This window comes from Rhinichthys klamathensis, unplaced genomic scaffold (genome assembly GCF_029890125.1).
Source record: "Rhinichthys klamathensis goyatoka isolate OS25496 unplaced genomic scaffold, OSU_Roscu_1.1 h1tg000552l_1, whole genome shotgun sequence".
In the NCBI taxonomy this organism is placed as follows: Eukaryota; Metazoa; Chordata; class Actinopteri; order Cypriniformes; family Leuciscidae; genus Rhinichthys; species Rhinichthys klamathensis.
Window position 1 is genome coordinate 330,307 of NW_026607022.1, and position 21,890 is coordinate 352,196.

Sequence of the window (21,890 nt, forward strand, 5' to 3'; positions counted from 1 at the left end):
TACTGTTCAAAAGCTTGGGGTCAATAAGATAAAATAAATACAAAAAAATCATATTTTTATTCAGTAAAGATGCATTCAATTGACCAGAAGAGAGAGTAATGATTTCTGTTTCAAATAAATGCTGTTTTTTTTTTTTTAACTTTCTATTCATCAAATAATCCTGAAAAAATATGAAGCAGCACAACTGTTTTCAACATTGATAATAATCATAAATGTTTGTTTAGCATCACATCATCATATTAGAGTGATTTCCAGTCGGAACTAACCATAGAGCAGAGCCGTTGGAAGAGATTTTAAATGGAAATTTTCTTCATCCTTCCCTGGCGTGTACTGGACAATGAGGGCATATATCTCTGTGTCTGTCAGAGCAGATGTTGGAGACTCGCTGGGGCTTTGCTCAGTGGCGTCTTGAAGATAGCCTCCAGTGGCTTGTGGTCCGACTGGACATCACTCACTCCCGGTAACCACAGTATTAAAAAAGAACCCTCTAGTGGAGTCAATGTGCAATCACACCACACATGTATTTAAGTATATTAGACAACTGTTTATGATAGAAATGTTCAGCGGCAGACCAAGACTGTAGTGATGCAAACTCTCAACTTTTTATGAAATGTCGCCATTTTGAATTATAACATGCATCATTCATGTAGGCCATGACGAAACAAGAAACGTTTGGATATAGGCATAATAAGACTGAATGTGTGCACATTTTAAAATAGCAAAATTTGTATATAATCCAAAGGTAGAACCTCTTTTATTTAGGCTATTCATTCCCTTAAATCACTTTTAATCCTTTAATTATTTGATTCCTGTACTATTATTATTATTTAGGTCATGGTTGTAAATCACTCGTGTGTTTGTTGGTGACACACTACGTAATGAAACACATCATCAGGATCTCGTCAGTGCCAGCATTCCACTAAACAGAAACAGCCTATCTTAACTCAACTGGTTCATGAGAACGGCAGTATTTAACCTAAAAAAACAAACACTTAAAATGCCTCGTCGACGTTCCCACGATATGCCTAGGTTATGCGATCAAGCGAATCGGTTCATTTGAACGAACTATCGGATTCGTTAACGTGCCTAAACGATGTCACAAACCGGTCAAACAACACTCAGAGAGAAAGTAAAAAGATGCACTACAGAACCAACAAAGAAAGTTTGTGATCTATAGCTCCGTCTTAATGTATTTATACGTTTGTGCATAATAGCTATACATTACATTACATAAAATAAAATCTTCTGCTTTTGTTTGGAAGGAAAGTGAGTTTTCCCCACTGGCAGAGAAACATCTCATTGTTTTCTCTCTAGTTGAGCATGTGAAAAGGTAAGTGTTTTGTGTGTGTTTGACTTATTTGAATGTATTTTTTCATTGACACTTAATGTTCATGTTATATTACATAGGCCTATATTGTAATAATGTGTATTGCAATAGGCTACGTCTGCATAAACTTTATATTGCGTGAGTGCAACACATTTAGAATACAAATAGCATATTGAATGTTTAGCTCTCTCGCATTTTAACTCCACCTGTGACCATGTTAATAATTTTACATTTTTAACAAATATGATTGCTAGGCAGATTTTAATAATATAGAAAGAATCGAGACCTATTGTACAACCAAGACCGGTTTGTGGCCGAGTTGTAAATGTAATTCGACACTACAGCAGAGGAAACTACAGCAACATGTTTGCTGACAAGAAACACAAAACAAGTATGAAATAATGCAGACTTGCTAGCCTATGTGATCTATAGCTCCATCTGAGTGTGTTTATTTGTGTATAGCGCTTAATACATTACATTTGATGCATTTAATGTGTGATAAAAACATTTAACAAGCTTTGCTTTTCAAAAACATTGTATGAAATGCTGCTTTCCCTGGTGAAAAAAAAAGCTAAGTATACTTGCGGCCAGACTAATTTAGTATAGGCCTATAGGCCTACTTCAAGACCCTCTGGGGTCCTTCATTTCAGAGTCACACTCAGGACCTTCGGGTCCAAATGGGCCGGAAGGGTGGGATTAATATTTATTTTTAAAAAATCATCTTTTTTTTTTTTACTTGTTTTTTATAATATTTTTTCTTTTCTTTTTTGGTGTTTTGAGATAATTTCAAAAATAAAAATGATTTATAATTAATATTAATGCAATAATTATGACCCATTTTTTCCCCATTGAATATAATAGAATTTTTTTTTTTTTAAAGCTGTATTTCATTTTAGAGTCAAGCCTAGGCCTCATGAAAGCAATTTTTTTAAATGAGCTGGATGCCATCTGGTGGACAAACTGAGCATTATAAAAATTCAAAACCCATATGTAATCTGAATTTATTAGTGTGTATGTGTATAAAAGTGTGTTTGTGTGTCTGTGTGTGGATGTGTCTGTTTTGCACTCTTGATGTTTTATAGATTCAGCCCTTCACTGTTGTGTGCTTTTTTTCTGGATCGTGGCTGATTTGTAGATTGTACGCACAAAAAAACTCTGTATTTTCACATTTTTGCCAATTTCCCATTCATTTTCTATGCGGGTCCATTTGGACCCAAAGGTCCTGAGTGTGACTATTTTTTTACAACCACTTAGACTGTTCACATCCTGTCCCCAATTTTTTGAGGTGTTCATATACCAAGTACCAACAAAGTCACCAAATTTCGGACCATTCCGATAAAGCTATGATTTAAAAAATATTTTTATTTAAATGCTTCGGGTCCATTTGGGCCGAAGTACCCCAGAGGGTTAATGATTAGTTAACTTGAAGTGTGCTATTTTGAAACAACTAATTTTGTACTAAGTTTTTAGTTGTAATTAAATTGTAGTAAATCATAACTTTAAGTGTATAAACTTGAAGTTTTTCCAATTTAGTACACAGAAGTACACTAAATGCCTGTGTAGGGACTAATTACATGCTTGATTAGTGATATTAAATATATTTGCTATATTATAGTGTACTTTATTTGTGTTACAAGTACATTACAAATTCATTACGAGTGTCTTCGAAACATACAAGCATAAACTTAAAAAAATGTTATCTCGGCGCACTTGCCATTACTAAATAGCTACTACGAATTGCACACTTTGTCTTCAATAACAAATGCACATTATTAAACAAATAATACTTAGCTATACTTTGTACAAAATACCTCTGTACAGATAAAACGTTGTCAAAATGATTCCAGTTCACATGGATACACGGAGCTGGCGACAATTTTTTTTTGTTTTTATGAATTTTTAAGGCCAGACAAGTCATTTGTTGAGGTCAATTTGTATTGTGAAAATAGGTAAATAGTATATTTGCAATGTAGTATTGAAAAAGGGAATATATTTTCAGATACAATAAAGTATAATTTTTTCACTAGGGTTAGCTCTGGTTAAAGAGATAATGCGTTCATAATTAGGCTATTAAGCGTGATATATGAGATAACATTGTAAATATAATAGAGATAATGTTACAATCACGACCGAAACCAAACCACAAACATCATTTAATCTTCGTCCCTTAGCTAAGATTAAATTATACTGAAACCGCCAGTACATGGCAGCAAATCATCCTTAACGAGTGAGTCATTGAATCATTCACTCTAACTCTATAAAATCAATATCACATTTGCAAACGTGAACTGTAAAAAGAAATCTGTTAAATTAAATCTGTTAAATGTACGGTAAAAACTGGCAGCCGTGGTTGCCAGAAATTAACCCTAAAAAATATGGTACCATCATTTTAGGTTCTACTGACTTAAATTTACAGTAAATAAACGCATTTCGTTTGCTGACATAACGTTTATTTACCGATCTATTGAAGAATTAATGTCCGTTTTCTAACATTGTAATACACTGACAATCACCAATCACAGTGGAGATGAGAGTCACATGATGAATCTAAGCTCATCACAAGCAGCTTTTCCACAAACTGAGAAAGTTATAACTTATGTATAGAAGCTGCACAGTGTCAATCACACAAACACTAAACACCATCATGGTAACACACATGAAATTTTAAAAATGCAATAAACAATTTAACAACATTAATTGTAATACAAAACCATAATGTACATAACTGATTATAAAAAACTAAGAAAAACTATGAAGAAATAGTTATTTCAACAAAAATAGATCAAATGTGAAGTCTTACGCAGTGAATTGTGGGCAATTTACGGGTCTTCACTGTAAATTATACAATGACTTGTTCTTTTTCACTTCCAAAAACGGTAAATTTAATGGTATTTTTCTGTAAAATTACATTAAATGTACGGCCAGTTATTCACCGTGTATATAGTACACTCTAAACAAAAATGGTGCTAAATAGCACTAAAAGTGGTTCCTTGGCTTGTAATCATAGGGGAACCACTTTAAGTGCCATATAGCACTTATCTTTGTCAAATGGTGCTATGTAGAACCTTGAGAGGTGCCATAGAGCACCTTAACCACCCCAGAGAACCACTGAAGAACCAAATTGGGCTTAACAGGTTCTTTAAATGGTAGGTGACCACCGCAAAGAACCCCTGAAGAACCGCTGAAGAACCATTTTTTTTTAGAGTGTACAGACACTTTCTGTTAACCAATTAACAGTCTTTTACCGTTAAAATCACGATAATTTTTTACAGTGTTGATATTCTGGAAAACAGCACTGTTGCTTGTGTGATATAGCTTATAAATATTAAAAACAAGAACTTATACAGAGACTTTTTTGCACCGTATCTTGGCTTTTTGAAGCATTTTTTTATTAATTTTGGTGGCAGGGCTCTTATGATAAACAGTAAAGCTACTCGCTGAATACTAAAATAAGCCAGTGAGTAACCCAACTATGGGGTGGTATAGCAGCACCTTCCCAACCATTTTTTTAAACCCAATGCATTGGGTTAAAAGTAATACAACAGTTAGGTTAACTATGTATTTTTATGACATTTTAATAAATAAAATACACTTTGTTTTCAAATACAGATTGTTTATGTATAAAACAATAAATATGTCTCAACAAATATATTTTAAAATTACAAACTAAATATTGGGGAGTCTAGAATTTAAGGTAAATATAGCTACATAATTGTGTACAACATATGTAACCCAACAGCCAGGTTAGTACTAGAAATTACCCAACGATTTTAAAAATGAGCCAACATTTTTGGAAAACAACCCAATATAGTGACCCAATGTGTAACCCAACGCTTGGGTTAAAAAAAAAAGAACCCAACGTTTTTTACTGTGTATTTATCATAAAGAAGGAAACAAAAATATCCTAAAAATCACCATAAACTGCATTGACTCAACGCAATGCAAACCCAGACTGCAACATAGTGTCGGCCCGAATCCACATGTTCCAGATGTGGGCCGACACTATGTTCCTGTCAGAGAAGTGTAATTATAAAGTGTGTATTTTAATATCCCACAGGTTGAAGATGTCTAACTGCACTCTAAACATCAGCGCTGGCATCCAGAGCCTTCAGCTCGCCTCTCTGATTCCCACCTTCATCCTCGGGGTCCTGGGAAACATATACGTCCTAGTGATGTTCTGCCGGCGTCCCAGAGCGGACTGGACTTACATGAACATCTACATCACCAACATGGCCATCGCCGACTGCGTTCTGCTGGTGCTTCTTCCCATCCGCATCGTGTCCTACTATGAAAACACATGGGAACTCTGGGACCACAGCAATAAAGAGCTGTGTTACGTACTTGTGTCGGTTTATTACGTCAACATGTACGTGAGCATCTTCACCGTCACCGCGATAAGTGTGGTGCGATACGTGGCCATCAAGTATCCCATGAAATCCAGGGATGTTTTATCACGTAGGAGGGCTCTGGTTGTTTGCGCGCTCATTTGGTTGGTCACGTGCTCGTTTAGCGCGGCATTTCATCGCGTCGACGATCCGAAGCATAACAACACGATCAAATGCTTTCAGAAGAATAAAGAAGAGGAATTACCGCTGGTGTTTATTCTCGTGCTGGACATCGTCGGGTTCCTCGTGCCGTTCCTCATAATGCTGTTTTGCTCCGTTAGAGTCATTTACACGTTGAGGAAACAGTTGGAAATCGGATCCCGCGGCGAGAAACTCCAGTGCGTGTATATCATCGCGGCGAATCTGATTGTGTTCGTCGTGTGTTTTTTCCCCGTTCACTTCGGATTTTTGTTTAAATACATCGCGCAGGCTTATAAGTACAGTTGTGACGTGCAGTTTTTCGCGCATAATTTCGTTCACTTCGCGATGTGCGTCTCCAGTATGAACTGTGCTTTGGACTGCTTCAGTTATTACTTTGCCACAAAAACATCGTGGATATTGTGCTGCGCTAATAAAACTAGGAATGAAGAACATGAATGTGATTATAGGAAGGTTTCACGATGACTTAGCATTATCAAAATGTGTTTGAATTAGTATTGTCAATCGATTATTTTTTTAATTAGTTTTTATAGTAATTTAGTTTTTAATTATTTTTTATATTGTACTTAAAACATTGAATATCCAAAAAAATGCAAACACAACATAGGCTATATTTTAAAGGTTAATTGCGTTAAACATTTTTAATGCGTTAAACTGAATTTGTATTAACAAACATGACAAGATGAACATATCAGTGACATTTGACAACAGTATTAATGAATATAAATGATCAACCCACAACTGTGTAATTTTGACTTGGTATGCCATTATTATATTTTTTTTTTAAAGAAAATTTTATAATAATCTTTATATTTTCAATATCAGCCAGTTTCATCAAACACTGATTTTAGCAAACATTTATTAAATTAAAGCAATATTAACACTAGTTTTATTTCATAATACACATTTAATATTAAACTTTTAAGTTTATTTACATAACATTTAAATATCAAGTATAAACGGATATAAAATGAAGATTATTTAGTGTAAACGCTGTAAATCTCCCCATTTCTTTTTGCATAAACTTCATTAAAAAGACAAACTTATACTGTAATACAGGGGTGTTTTGTTCCGATCCAATCTGACTTGTAATGCTGCCCGAATCATGCACTGTTCCTTCGTTGGCCAGAGGAGAACTGGCCCCCGGACTGAGTCTGGTTTCTCCCAAGGTTTTTTTCTCCATTCTGTCACCTGATGGAGTTTTGGTTCCTTGCCACTGTTGCCTTGGCTTTTGGCTTGCTTAGTTGGGGACATTTAACATTTAATATTCAATAATATTATTGATCTGCCTTACTTAAGGTGGACGTTGACGCAATTTCTTTTAGAAACAAACTTTGTTATATTGTTTTCATGTTATCACTGTGAAGCGCTTTGATACAATCTGTATTGTAAAAAGCGCTATATAAATAAAGGTGACTTGACTTGACTTGACTTGTTTTGTGTGTACTTTTGAAAGCTTTGTTAACGATGTTTACTAATGTGTTTCTGTATATTGATCAGTGCCTGTGTGCTGAAGATATTCCTCATCAGATAGTGTTGTGTCTGTACGCCATCTGTTGGACAGACAACACCATCTGTTCTGTTGGAAAAATAAAACATGCACCAAGAAAGAGTCCAAACGCAGTTTATTTCCTCCAGGATTGCAGCGCTCAGTGTTTTGTGATGATCAGGGATCAGCTGTCAGAGACACAGGCGTCGCTTCACTGAAGCTTCTCTGATAAGCACAGAGCTGCAGAACTCCTGGAATACAGAGAAGACAGAGATTTACACAACAACCATGTGCTAAAAACAGGAAAGTGTGTCTTTGGCATTTTTCGCATAGACGTCAATGTTGTCAAAATGATCCCCATTTACACGGATCTGCGGAAACGACTAAAAAGTAGTTGGCAGGAAACAGACGATTCACGGAATCAGTTCGTTTGAATCAACAAGTCAATTCGGTTGAGTAGATTCACAAAATTCATGAGTTTGATTCAATTATTCATTCGTAACTATGAGGGGGCATTTACACACCATTTCCAACTGAAAACGTTTTATGCATTTTGACCATTCAAATCACAAATATGAGACGTTTTATAAATTTTTTAATTACAAATTGCATTTGAAATGTAAACTTCAGTAGCAAAAATGGTTTGAGTTGGTCAGTTCAATTCATTCAACCGAGTGATTTAATTAATCGATTCCTAAAGGTTTCAAACAGTTTGAATCGACTCGTTATTTCAAAAGAGCCGATTAAGTGAAACAAATGAAACTCTGATTCAATGATTCATTTGAATTTTCACTCCAAGGGGCCGTTATTCAATAAAGCATTCACTCAATCAAATTAATCGTCTTGTCCCAAAAAAATGCATAGGAGAAACTTAATTATTTTCGTGTAAACATAACCTTATGCCGAGTTCACACTGCACGAAAAACGGGAGTGCAACATTTTATTTGAATATTTAATCTATTTAAATCTATTCTTTAAATTAGATTTTTAAAAAGCATTTTCTGTTTATGGATATTTGACCTGCTGCCAGAGCCAGTATGGTGCCGATCCATCCCAGAATATGAGACCATGAGAACCTCCAGCCGATGTAGCGCCTCCCGAAGAAGTTGACGGTCATCCCGGTGTAGATCGCCAGAGCCAAAAGCGCGAGAAATCCTGCGGGAAAACAGCAATGACATCACTGCTAAACGACACGTCACGGCTGCCAATCAAACCTGACCTCATAGAATCACGTTTAGTTTAAAACCCTCATCCTTCCCTCGGGTCATTTTGAGCCGGAATTTTTTTTCTTCAAATTTTTTAATTAAAAAAAGTAACAAATCCTTCCCTCGTGGGTCAATTTGACCCCCTAAGTAATGAATGGAATGCGAGGAATGCTTCGGTACACATAGAAAAACCTAAAAATGCTCAAAATTCGAACTAAAAATGCTAAAACTTTATAATGTCTACATGTGTATCTGAATGCATACTGAAGTGAACTGAAATATCATGTTTTTTTCCCCCCACACGAGGTTGGAAAGCACACCCAATGTAAGATATTTTGAGATGAATTAAAAGGGTTGTGCATTAAATTGTGGGTTATTTTGAATTAAAGTTGTGAGGAATGTGCTTAAATGACTACTTCTTTATTATTTATTGATTAAATCTAGTAATTTAACGGTTCATAAAATTGCATTAAAAATATTATAAACATGAAATAAAATAAGCTTTCTGGACAAAAAAATTAAGTTATAATTATAATTTAACTTTATAAGTATAATTTTAGGGCTTCGGGTCATGTTGACCCGCGAGGGAAGGATGAGGTTTTAACTGAATGAAATGTCATCTTTAATGAGTGTTGTAATGTTTCATCACCGGACAGAAGCAGAGCGACTCCTCCGGCCCGCACTCGTTTGCTTCGGCCTCGTTTAGACGCAGTGACGCTCAGAAGGACTCCAGCGAAACAGCCCAGCAGCGACAGCAGCATGAAGGCCCGCGTGGCGTCCCAGAATGCTGCGGGGCGGAAACACACACTTTACACACTAACAGGTTCAGAGCATTCTGGGATACTCGAGGTCCCGCAGGAATCTATAAACTGCTGTATGAAAACAACTGATGTATGATGGATTGTTTGGTATTTTTGTGGATCATCATAGAAACTTGTTTTATAAAAATAAAAATAATTAAAATTATATAATAAGAAAAAAATAACAGATTCTCTACCAATATCGCCCAACCCAGATAGATAAAGATTACTTAAAAGTATGTATTTTTGTTATTTAATTTTTGTTAATTATTGTCAAAGAACATATGAAAGTATGTTTTGAATTTTTTTTATATATATAAAAAAAATTATTCTTCCAATACTTATATAATCAATTAGACACAGATTATTATATGAAATACAATTATGTTTTGATAAAAAAACATACAAATAATTAAAATATCTTAAGTTTACATAGAACTATGAACTAAGTATTCTTCCAATATTGACTTACATAAATTAAACATAAAATATTTTAAAACATAAAATGAACATAAAATGAAATTATGTTTTGAATTTTTTTATATATATATATATATATATATATATATATATATATATATATATATATATATATATATACGGATTACAAAAATGAAATAAAAAATATATAATATATATAATAATTTGTCACTTTTGGAAGTGTCCTGTAGTGTATCTGCACAAGCGGTTGTAATGCGGCTGACTGTCCTCACCCACGTTGAGTGTGTGGGCGTGGCACTTGCGATTGATGCAGAACCTCCAGAGGCCCTGATTGGCTGCGTTCCCTGAGTAGCGATACTGCATCCAATAGTCTGTTGCTGTGGAGATGATGAGGAGCACGAGGGCCGCCACACCACACAGTGAGGCCCCGCTTACCAGAGTGAACACCATCAATGAGAGCGTCCTGCACAAACACACACGGTAAACACACACGGTTAACCACTCGCTACAGAGTTAATGCTGTCAATCAAACCTCTGACACTCAGGCTTAAAGTTTCCTTGATTGATTCCTTAAATCACCAGCAAAAACCCTAGTGTCACGAATCAAGCCTCTGTGGCTCCCACTGATCACCACCAGAGGGCTCCCTCACCGGAGTACTAACTTTGACTCGGACTACGTTTCCCATCATTCTGTGCCTGGTGCTGATTACCCTCACACCTGATCCCCATCCCATGGACTATTTGTCATACACACACTCACTATGAAGTCTTGTTCTTGCCATTCGCCAGACCCCGATCCAGTAGCTATCTATCGTCTGTCTACCGAGGTATCCACTCAAGCAAGTATTCTAGCAACTCACCTTTCCCAACAACCTACATTATATCCCACAGATGAAGGCCGTATAGCCTTTGTATGCTCTTTACTAACAGGGAAAGCATTAGAATGGGCCACGGCAGTCGACTCTGCTTTCCCACATTTGACGGCTTTATGCAAAGATTTCGTGAGATCTTCGAACATTCAGAGGGGGGAAAGGAATCGGGAGAACAACTGCTGGTTCTTCAACAAGGGAGAAAGACGCCAGCTGAGTATGCGCTCACCTTCCGCACTCTCGCGGCTCAAACAGTGTGGGTGGATGATAATTTGAAATTTAAGAGAGGAATCTTGACCAGTTCATTGAACTAGCAATTTGCATTGATAATTTGATCCGCTCGAGATGTCCTAATAAGAATCCTTCTGCACTGCCCTCCGCTGCCACGACCACCTCTGACAATGAACCAATGCAGATCGGCTTTACTCATATCTCTTCAAAAGAGGAGCGCCGTTACCGTCAAAGACTGTGCCTGTACTGCTGTCAACCAGGGAGATGGTCCTCACTGCAGAACACGAAATCCAGGGGGAGGAGTTGGATCCAGATCCAACTCCTCCCACCTTACATATACCTAAACCTACCCATCTCTGCCCCCTGATCCCCAACCCCACCCCTAATCCTACCCATCTCCACCCCCTGATCCCTAACCCCACCCCTAATCCTACCCATCTCCACCCCCTGATCCCTAACCCCACCCCTAATCCTACCCATCTCCACCCCCTGATCTCTAACCCCACCCCTAATCCTACCCATCTCCACCCCTTAGATCTGGATCCAACTCCGCCCCCTGGATCTCGTGTACTGCAATGAGGTGCTACTGCGACCAGGGCACTAGGGATGTCACGGTACCAAAATTCCAGTAGTCGGTACCGATACCATTAAAATTTTACGGTTCTCTGTACCAATTTCGGTACCACAGCAAAATCAGTTTGAACTATTTTTCCAATTTATTTAACTATTTGAAATAAAATATTAAATTCAATTCAATTACTTTATTATTTATTAGGGATGCAAGATATAGGATTTTGGCCGATATTCGATATGCCGATATTTTCAAACTAATTTTGCCCCATGCCGATACCGATACCGATATATTTGAATTTTTTTAAGTGCAAAAAAAGCTTATTAAAGCTTCTATTAATGTTCTCAGTCAAGAGCAGTGAGTGATTTCCTCTGTTTTGTTGTTTTATTAACATTAACGGGATAGTTCTCCCAAAAATTTAAATTGTCATCATTTACTCTCTCAAGTTTCTTTCTTCTGTTGAAATTATAAAAGTTATTTGGAAGAATGTGGCTAACCAAACAGTTGCTGTACTCCAGTGACTTCCATAGTATATTTAAGCACAAGAAAGAAATGAATCCAGGTTTGAAACAACATTAGATAGACAGAATTTTTATTTCTGGGTGCAGTATCTCTTTAAAGACAAGCGGCAGAATATTATTACTGTCTCTTTAAGAACTGCACGCGAGTAACGCGACGCGTCTAATATACACGCATTTGACAAGCAGATTTTCTCTGTTTGCTTTCACTTTAGACATAACCAACTTTGTTTATGTAAACCTTGTGTGTATTTGACAGTATCAGCGCAATAAGACTCGAAAGATTAGTCCAGTATGCAGGCGCTGTGACAGGCTTTAGTTCCTGTGAGCGTCGGGTGTAACGCGCTCAGAAAAGCGGATGTTAGAACAGCGCATCAGCACGTGAATGACATGTTTACCTAGCAAGACTTTGACGCACATGCAAACAATGAACTTTTGTGAATTGCGGTGTCCCGTGAGTGTAACTCTACCTCTGCGTTTACATGTGATGTGATGTGATGTGAACGTCGCGTTGTACAGTATGTTGAGATGAAGGCGCCAGAATTGAACTGATAGAATGCACGATACTATGATTTTTCTTCAAAAGCAGATCGTGGAGACATTTTAATCGTCCACGATCAAAAACCGTGAGACGCACGGCACACCCCTAGTTGGAAGTTTAAGTTGCTGGCGCTCATGCTTCGTTCACGGTCGTCACGTGCGCATAGGAAACACGCCACCCTATCGGCAAGACTCATCGGCAGAAATATTCATATCGGCCGATGCCGATGATGGTCATTTTAAGCTTTTATCGGCCGATGCCGATGATGGTCATTTTAAGCTTTTATCGGCCGATACCGATGTTGTCCCGATATCATCGTGCATCCCTATTATTTATGACGGTAAATTTATGAAAGCATTGAAGGCTACATGCCGTTTAAACGAAAATATTGATAATATTGAGAAATATTGCTTATAAAAAAATCAAGTGAAAAATAAGCAACCTTCTATGCACACATTATTAGTAGTAGTAGGGGTATTTTTAATTAATGGAGACGTAGATAAATCTATTGTACAGTAGCCTAATATAATTATTTCTGTCAATTTCTTTAAGTTAAACCAAACTTTGATTTTGACGGGTTGCCGTGAAGACCTTTGAGTTTCTGTTTGTGTATTTGATATGACGATAGTTTTTCTCAAATGAAACGGTAAAATGCTCATGAAGTGACTCCCGGAGATGAATTGAATCATGAATCATGTCATCATATCGTGAGGCAGCAGAGACTGAAAACAGCGCGAGCGTCACTCGTGCTTCAGTGTGTGTGTGTGTGTGAGGTAACGTTAAATGAAACCGTGTGTCTGCGCCGTTCATTCACACAGAGACAAGCAGAACATGCAGGGTTAATATCTAAATAGTCTTTTTGCAGTTTAATATACACAGACACCACATCAGCAGCGCCGCCGGTCGCCATGTCTCAGCGCTTTCATGAAGAGGACGCAACTTCACGCCCTTCGTGCATGTATGCGCATTCAGAACCGGGTTTGGCCGGGTACTCGGTACCACCGGTACTTAGTACCGTGACGTTTAAAATTTTTTAGTACCGACTTGGTACCGAAGTACCCAATATTTTTACAACACTATATGAGAGCATCCTGTCCCACACGTCCATCTCAAAGAAACCCCACGGCAGTGAGTTATCAGTCCCAGTTCTCTTCTAATATGGAATTACTAGTAGTACTTACCGGTAATGGTGGAACAATCATTGCCACGGCCATGATTGATTCTGGAGCTGCAGCTAACTTTATTGACCCAGACTTTGCCAAGAGTCATAACATTCCCTTAATTCCATGTGATTCTGTGTTGGCAGTGGCAGCGTTAGACGCACACCCACTGGGGACCGGTCGCGTTCAGTACACCACTGTGAAAATATCTTTACAGACTGGGGCCTTACATGCGTAAATCATTTGATTGTTCCTTATAAAATCACCACGTAACCCCATCATACTTGGACTCCCTTGGCTACAACAACATAATCCTTACATTTCCTGGGCAGAGAGACAAATTGTACAATGGTCTGACTCATGTCTTCAAAACTGTATCCAAGCAGTTCCTGTCCTGAACACCCAACCCACTACTTCCAAAGTGCAACCAGTTTCCATCCACGCCCTACCCCTAGAGTACAAGGATCTCGTAGAGGCCTTCAGTAAGAACAAGGCATCTCAACTACCTCCTCATCGTTCTGGTGACTGCGCCATAGAACTGCTTCCAGGTACCACTCCTCCCAAGGGCAGGATTTTTTTCTTGTCACATTCCGAATCAGAGTCTATGAAAAACTATATCAAGGAAGAACTGGCAAAGGGGTTCATCCGACCATCCAATTCTCCGGCATCAGCAGGGTTCTTCTTTGTGAGTAAAAAGGATGATGGGCTGCGACCTTGTATCGACTACCGAGGCCTTAATGGAATTACTGTCAAATTTCGTTACCCACTGACGTTAGTTCCTTCAGCTCTGGAGCAACTTTGTAATGCCAAGTATTTCACAAATCTCGTCTTACACTGCGCATACAACTTGATAAGAATCCGTGAAGGAGATGAGTGGAAGACTGCTTTTTCCACGGCCACGGGCCACTATGAATACTCCGTTATGCCTTTCAGGCTGGTTAATAGTCCTTCTGTCTTCCAAACCTTCATTAAATGATGTATTCTGTGACATGCTCAATCAGTGGGTCATTGTGTATATCGACGATATCCTCATTTACTTCAACACCCTGGAAGATCACATTCACCATTTCCGAACCGTTCTGCAACGCCTCATTGAACATCAACTTTACGCCAAGGCAGAGAAGTGTGAGTTTCACCAAACCTCAATTTTGCTTCTCGGATACATCATCAGTTCCGAGGGAGTCACCATGGAAGACAGCAAAGTGAATGCAGTCTTGGGGTGGGCCCCAACCAACTACAATTAAGGAGTTACAGCGGCTCTTAGGTTTCGCCAACTTTTACAGATGTTTCATCAGAAACTTCAGCATCATTGCAACACCTCTAACTTCCATGCTTAAGAGGGGAGGACATCGTCTATCGTGGTCGTCAGCTTCAGAAAAATCCTTCCAAGAGCTAAAGGAATGCTTCACCACAGCCCCTATCTTACATCATCCTGACCCTGAACGTGAGTTTATTGTAGAGGTCGCCGCATCCAGCACAGGCATCGGGGCAGTACTCTCTCGAAGACAAGGCAATCCGCCCAAACTCTTCCCTCGCGCATATTACTCACGGAAACTCAGATATGCTGAACAAAATTATGACGTCGGGAATCGGGAACTTCTGGCCTTGAAGGCAGCATTTGAGCAATGGCGGCACTGGCTGGAAGGAAGCAAGCATCCCTTCCTAGTATTAACTGATTATCGAAACCTAGAATATCTGCGCTTAGCTAAAAGACTCAATCCAAGACAGACAAAATGGGCATTATTTTTCACCAGATTTCAATTGTCTTTAACTTTCAGATCTGGTTCCAAGAACGTCAAAGCAGACGCCCTTTCCAGGCAACATGAATCCGCACTATCACCCCCTACCAAAGAAGCGGTCCTTCCTTTCACTATCATCGTGGCACCGGTACAGTGGGACCTCATGACTGAGATTACTGATGTTCAGAACGCTGAACCACCTCCACCTGACTGTCCCCCAGGTCACACCTATGTACCTACGACACTCCGAAGAAGAGTTATTCAGTGGGTGCACAATTCTCCCAGCTCTGGTCACCCGGGCATTAGTGCCACTAGTAGGGCTGGACGATTTTGGCTAAAATCATAATCGCGATTAATCGAACAAGTTGCCTCGATTGCGATTATTGAACGATTATTATTATTTTTTTTTTTTATCATATGTCACTGGCAAGGCTTATACCAGTGTTTCTCAACCTCTCCTGCAGGGACCCCCTGACAGGCCATGTTTTTGTTTTAACTCTGAAATGGCACACCTGATTCAAGTAATTAAAGGCTTAATGAGTAATTAGAGTAGGAATAGTTCAATTAATCAATTAGTCAACTACTCATTAAGCCTTTAATGACTTGAATCAGGTGTGCCATTTCAGGGTTAAAACAGAAACATGGCCTGTCAGGGGGTCCCTGCAGGAGAGGTTGAGAAACACTGGCTTATACTGTACATATTTTCACGGTTATTTTTTTTAATGAAAGAGTGCATAATCCTATCTTTGTGATTCTAAAATAAGGAAACGCACAGATAGCTTTTAATGCTTATTTATTAAATATTTCAAACAATTGAATCAAACAAAGCATACAATGTTTACAAAGCATACAATGTCTTATAAAAAAGTAATTAAGTTTTAATGTAAAAAGAAAGTTTCCTAAAAATGTAGAAAATAGTTATTTTTGTAAACAAAATAAATGGTAAATATTGCCATCTTAAAAGTAAAATAAACCTTGTATAAAACTAAAAAACTAATTTTCATATTGTGCAGCATTTGTAAATGCTTGTGTTATCGAAACCTGCTTTGTGGATTGGAGGCACTTGTTGCTGGGCGTTTGTCAGTCTCTCTCTCTTTTTTCGCGTGTTTCTTTGGTACAAGCGGCTCCTGTTGCTGAGTTGACTCAGTGTTTGAGTTCCCTTTCACACAGAGCTTCCGGAAAATACACGGATAAAGTGACCCGGGATTTGACCCGGGTTCGTTTGACTTTGGTTCATTCACACTGCCAGTGATTTTCCGGAAACAGAGAGTGCGTTCACACACACAACCCGCAAAGACATATCTCAGCGGCGTCTATAGTTTGCTTATGAGCTGCGATTTCTCTCTCGAGAAACCACGCTTGTGCATTTTTTTCTCTCTGATTCGATCATAAACTAGCGCATTACGTACAGTTTCACTAGCGAACGATCCCGGCTTCAGCGTCGTTTACAACACGGCATTTGTTCACACAGCGCGCGTTCCGGGACTGAACACAGCAATGTTACTATGTCCCCAACCTGGCATCAATCCCGGTTCATGTTTGCGTTCACACAGAAGGTGTTTGTTCTGGCAATTTCCCGGGAATAACGCGCTGTGTGAAAGGGGCTCATGCTCTGGGCTCATGTTGCTTCAATGTCGCAGACTGGACGGGGCGGAGTTACGTGACTACACTACACAACGCAATAATGTTTTAAGGGGAAAGTACATTAACACACAGTGGGCGGAAATATTAATAGGATTAAAAAAACGAAATAACCGACATGGTAAAATTACGTCGGTTATAGGCTCTGAATTTCGGTTTCGATTATTTTTCGATTAATCATCCAGCCCTAGCCACTAGTCAACTCGTCAACAATTGCTTCTGGTGGCCGTCATTACAATCCGACATCATCACTTTCATCCAGAATTGTGCCACCTGTCAAATGACCAAATCATCTCCCCAAGCCCCTGCTGGTCTACTCCAACCTTTACCCATTCCCCAACGCCCCTAGTCCCATATTTCTATCGACTTTGTCACAGATCTCCCCAATTCCAAAGGTCCTACCACAATACTCACCGTAGTCGACCGTTTCTCTAAGTCCTGTCGCCTCATTCCCCTACCCAAATTACCCTCGGCCCTTGAAACAGCAGAAACTCTGTGTAATTATGTGTTCCGATTATATGGTTTTCCGGAAGACATAGTCTCTGATCGAGGACCTCAGTTTACTTCTCGTTTGTGGGTCGCATTTTTCCAGAAGCTCAATGTCAATATCAGTCTGACCTCGGGTTACCACCCTCAGTCTAATGGTCAAGTTGAACGCCTCAACCAAGAACTTACCCGTTACCTCAGATCCTACTGTCACCGTAACCAAACAGACTGGAATCGTTATCTGCTCTGGGCAGAAAATGCAGAAAATTCACTCAGAAAACCCTCCACTGGATTAAACCCTATTCAATGCGTCCTGGACGCCATATGAACCCCCTCTATCCCCGCGGTCAGGAGAACCTTACAAGCTATCTGCGGTAAATGATTGGCTTCAGAGGAGTGAGAACGTCTGGAACGAAGCACATGTGCATCTTTAAAGGGCGGTGAGGCACCAGAAGGAACAGGCTGACCACTCCCGCCATCTTCATCCTGATTATCGCCCTGGAAAATGGGTCTAGCTCTCTACTCGGGACCTTCGACTCCGGTTACCCTGCCGAAAACTCAGTTCCAGGTACGTGGGTCCCTTCAAAATAATCAAACAGATTAATCCAGTCTCATACCGTTTGGCTCTTCCTTCCAATTACCGTATCTCACCCACCTTTCATGTTTCTCTGTTCAAGCCCGCTGGTGGTTCGAGAGGAGGAGGACCTAGATGAGGCCAGTGACCAGAGACCCCCTCCTATCATCAGGGATGGTGAGGAGGCTTATCAAGTGCATGAACTCCTGGACTCCAGATGCCGGGGCAGACTACTACAATACCTCGTGGACTGGGAGGGGTATGGTCCAGAGGAGACCGAATCAGACGACATTTTGGACCCATCTCTCATTGCTGACTTCCATAGGACCCATCCGGATAGACCTGCCCCTCGCCCTCATGGAAGACCCCGGCATCGGTCACCTCCTCGTGTCAGGAGCCGCTCGCAGGGAGGTTGCTCTGTCACAAATCAAGTCTCTGTGGCTCCCTCTGATCACCACCAGAGGGCTCCCACACCAGAGTACTAACTTTAACTTTGACTACGTTTCCCATTATTCCGTGCCTGGTGCTGATTACCCTCACACCTGATCCCCATCCCATGGACTATTTGTCACACACACACACACAACAAAGTCTTGTTTTTGCCATTGCAGACATTTCTGAGGGTTATTCCTAGTAAATTGATTTCTTGTGTTGGACCTTGGACTGTTTACCTCGTACCTTCCCGTGCCCATCTGATCTTCTCCCTGTTTACCTGGATTTACTGTTTGCCTGCCCTGATCCATTGCCTGACGTATCGTTACGTTTCTGCCTTGTCTTTGATATCTCTGTTGCTGGTGATTTACCTCTGCCCGTTGTTCTCCTACTGTCTACAATAAAACCGCACATGGATCCCATTTCTGCTGACTCCTCGTTACACCTAGCAACATTTGGCAAACATCACATTTTCTCTCTACTTTCTTCGAAAATATTGTTCAGCTTATTCATTCCTCTCCTGATAAACACTTTAAAACATACACTATGTAAAAAATGTAGGCAAAATACCATTGTTACTATAAAATTTTATTAAAAAAAGTAAACTAATATAATTAGATTATTTCAGGTTTTCAATAATAATAATAATAATCAATTATTGGAAAATTACATTTATAATTTTTATAATAAATATACAATATATTCTATAAAATTAATGATTATACAAAACAAATTTTAAATAATAAATTATAGGATCAATTAGGGCTGGGCAACGATTAATCGTGATTAATCGCATCCAAAATAAAAGTTTGTGTTTACATAATATATGTGTGTATAGTGTGTATATTTATTTAGTATATATAAATACACACACATGCATGTATATATTTAAGAAATATTTGCATGCATATACATTATATATATTTATAGATAATTAATATTATATATAAATATACATATTTGATATATTAATAACACATTTTTCTTAAATATATACATGCATGTGTGTGTATTTATATATACAAAATAATTATAAACACTACACACACATATATTATGTAAACACAAACTTTTATTTTGGATGCGATTAATCGTTGCCCAGCCCTAGGATCAATTAAACTTATATTTTTATAATAAATATACAACATATAAATACTAATAATATAAAATAAAGTGCAAATGAATATATAATAAACACAAATAAAAATGTAAATTATTAATATTAGTATTATTAATAAAATAGTTAAATAGGACAATTACATTTATAAGTTTATAAAAAAATACAATAGGCAACAATGATAAAAAATAAATAAAAATGTTAATAAATAATGATAATAAACGAATCTAAATGTATAAATAATGTTAATAAACCAATCTAAATGTATGATAAATTCATATATATAAATTCATATATATTTTTATAATAAATGTAAAACATTTCAATAATAATATAAAATAAAATAAAATGCAAATGACTATTATAAATACACATGTAACTTTTTCATATTATTATTAATAATATACAATACAAGTTAAATTAATATAATTATTATTAATAATAAATAATAGGAAATTACATTTAAAATGGTTAAAATATATATAAAAAGTTAATTCATATGTTAATAAACAATTTTTGATAAATAAAATTATAACTTTAACATCATAATAACAACAACAACCTATCAATCATCATACGAGCAATTAACTTTATGTATTGTTTCAAATAAATACACAACATATACATGAAACCAAAGCTTGATATAGAATAAAATATTTAGAATATTTTTTTTATTTCTAATGATACAACGTATCATTTAAAATATAATACGATGTTAACAAGAATTTTAAATTTTATCATTAAATTCCAACACATAAAAAAAAACGTATTTTTTATTTTATCCACCTTTTATTTTGCTTCTAATAATACTTATCTAAAGATAAAAATATCTAAAGTTGTCAAAAGATCTCTATATTACTGATGCCACTTTTGGAGAGATAAATGATCTTAAAGTAAAACAGTAGTATTAGAAAAGGTGCCATAACAAACTTTTTATAAATAGGAACGTTTTCACAGGATGTGAACAATAGAAGTTCAGCGGCATCAGCATTTGGCTCGAATCGAGCCGATCAATCAAGCTTTTTATAATAATATGCATTCGAGCGTTTTGAATGCGAATCGTGTGCGTAGCACAAACTGGATCAGCACATTTCAAACTCGAGCCTGGACGCTGCCAACACACAAACTACTCATTCAGAGGACAAATAAGAGAGCCATTCATGACGAATCTCACTAAATGTGCCATTAAATGCATTGCAAATGGAGATACAGAACAAACAAGGCTTTTGTTTACATTTAAACACAAGACGTGCGATGATCAAAACATTGCAAGATGAGCAAACGCATTAAGATTTCCACAAAAAGACACGGATTGTGCTTTTTATGTAAACAATCTAATAAAGTAGGTGTAATAAGTTTCAAACCAGTTAATAGTATCAAATCTAGCTTCATGTACCTCTCTGACGGTTACAGTCTCCCGCGAAGATTGCGCTCTGTCCTCGCGCCTCTGGGGTTTTAAACCCGCCACGCGCGGCGACCGTTATTGTTCCCGCCACAATAGAGCGAATCATCCAGTCAGACATGTGAGATGTGAGGTAATCATCTTTCTCTGCATCTCGTCCTCTTGTTTACCCATTCTCTCTCCCTCTCATTTACCCATTATCTCCCTCTCCTCACAATCCCTCCAGTCTTCTTCTGCGTCACCGTGTCCCGCGGTGTGGGACGTTTCGTGACGCGCGTCAGCGCGCCCTCAGGCCTCCCTCACAGGTCAAATCGATCCAGAACTCGTAGATTTGGGTTTGAAGGATGAAGAAACCTCACCCACATGTCGACATACAAGTGAACACTGTAATAAATGAGCAAACTTTGGTGGGGACGTTCCCATTTTGGAAACCAAATAGGTGAATGTTATAAAAACCTAACAGGAAAGTTCTATTTACGTAAATAAAACGTTCCTGGATAACAAATTTTTAGAATATCCGTTCTGGGAAGCAGAAACTAACGTTTCCACAACTTTCAGTGAACCAACAATTGTTAGCTATATAGGAATCACATGTGCAGATTCAGTCAAAATTTTAAAACTATAGTGATAGATTTAGCATATAGTTTGTCCAAATATAGTTACCCAGTATCAAAACATGTGGACGCCAATAGGTAGGAACGAATCTTGTAATAAAACGCACATCATGATTCCATAGCTGCCAACTCTCACGCATTGGCCGTGAGACACCCGCATTTGATTGGTTTCACACACTCACACGCCCG

The 21,890-nt window shown here is 38.1% G+C and overlaps 2 protein-coding genes across 2 annotated transcripts; one reads left to right on the plus strand and one right to left on the minus strand.

Moving 5' to 3' along the window:
• Positions 1-1,242: 1,242 nt before the first annotated feature.
• On the plus strand, positions 1,243-6,370 carry gpr35.2 (G protein-coupled receptor 35, tandem duplicate 2). Its single transcript, XM_056239039.1, has 2 exons — positions 1,243-1,330; positions 5,385-6,370. Exon 2 carries the CDS (start codon positions 5,392-5,394, stop codon positions 6,334-6,336), a length of 945 nt encoding a protein of 314 aa, XP_056095014.1. The 5' UTR covers positions 1,243-1,330; positions 5,385-5,391; the 3' UTR covers positions 6,337-6,370.
• Positions 6,371-7,445: 1,075 nt separating this feature from the next.
• lim2.2 (lens intrinsic membrane protein 2.2) lies at positions 7,446-21,327 on the minus strand. The gene is made up of 5 exons (XM_056239096.1): positions 21,082-21,327; positions 10,079-10,269; positions 9,215-9,352; positions 8,381-8,515; positions 7,446-7,611 (listed from the first exon to the last, which is right to left on the minus strand). The coding sequence occupies exons 2-5, from the start codon at positions 10,254-10,256 to the stop codon at positions 7,538-7,540; spliced, it is 525 nt and encodes a 174-aa protein (XP_056095071.1). The 5' UTR covers positions 10,257-10,269; positions 21,082-21,327; the 3' UTR covers positions 7,446-7,537.
• Between the last annotated feature and the right edge of the window lie 563 nt (positions 21,328-21,890).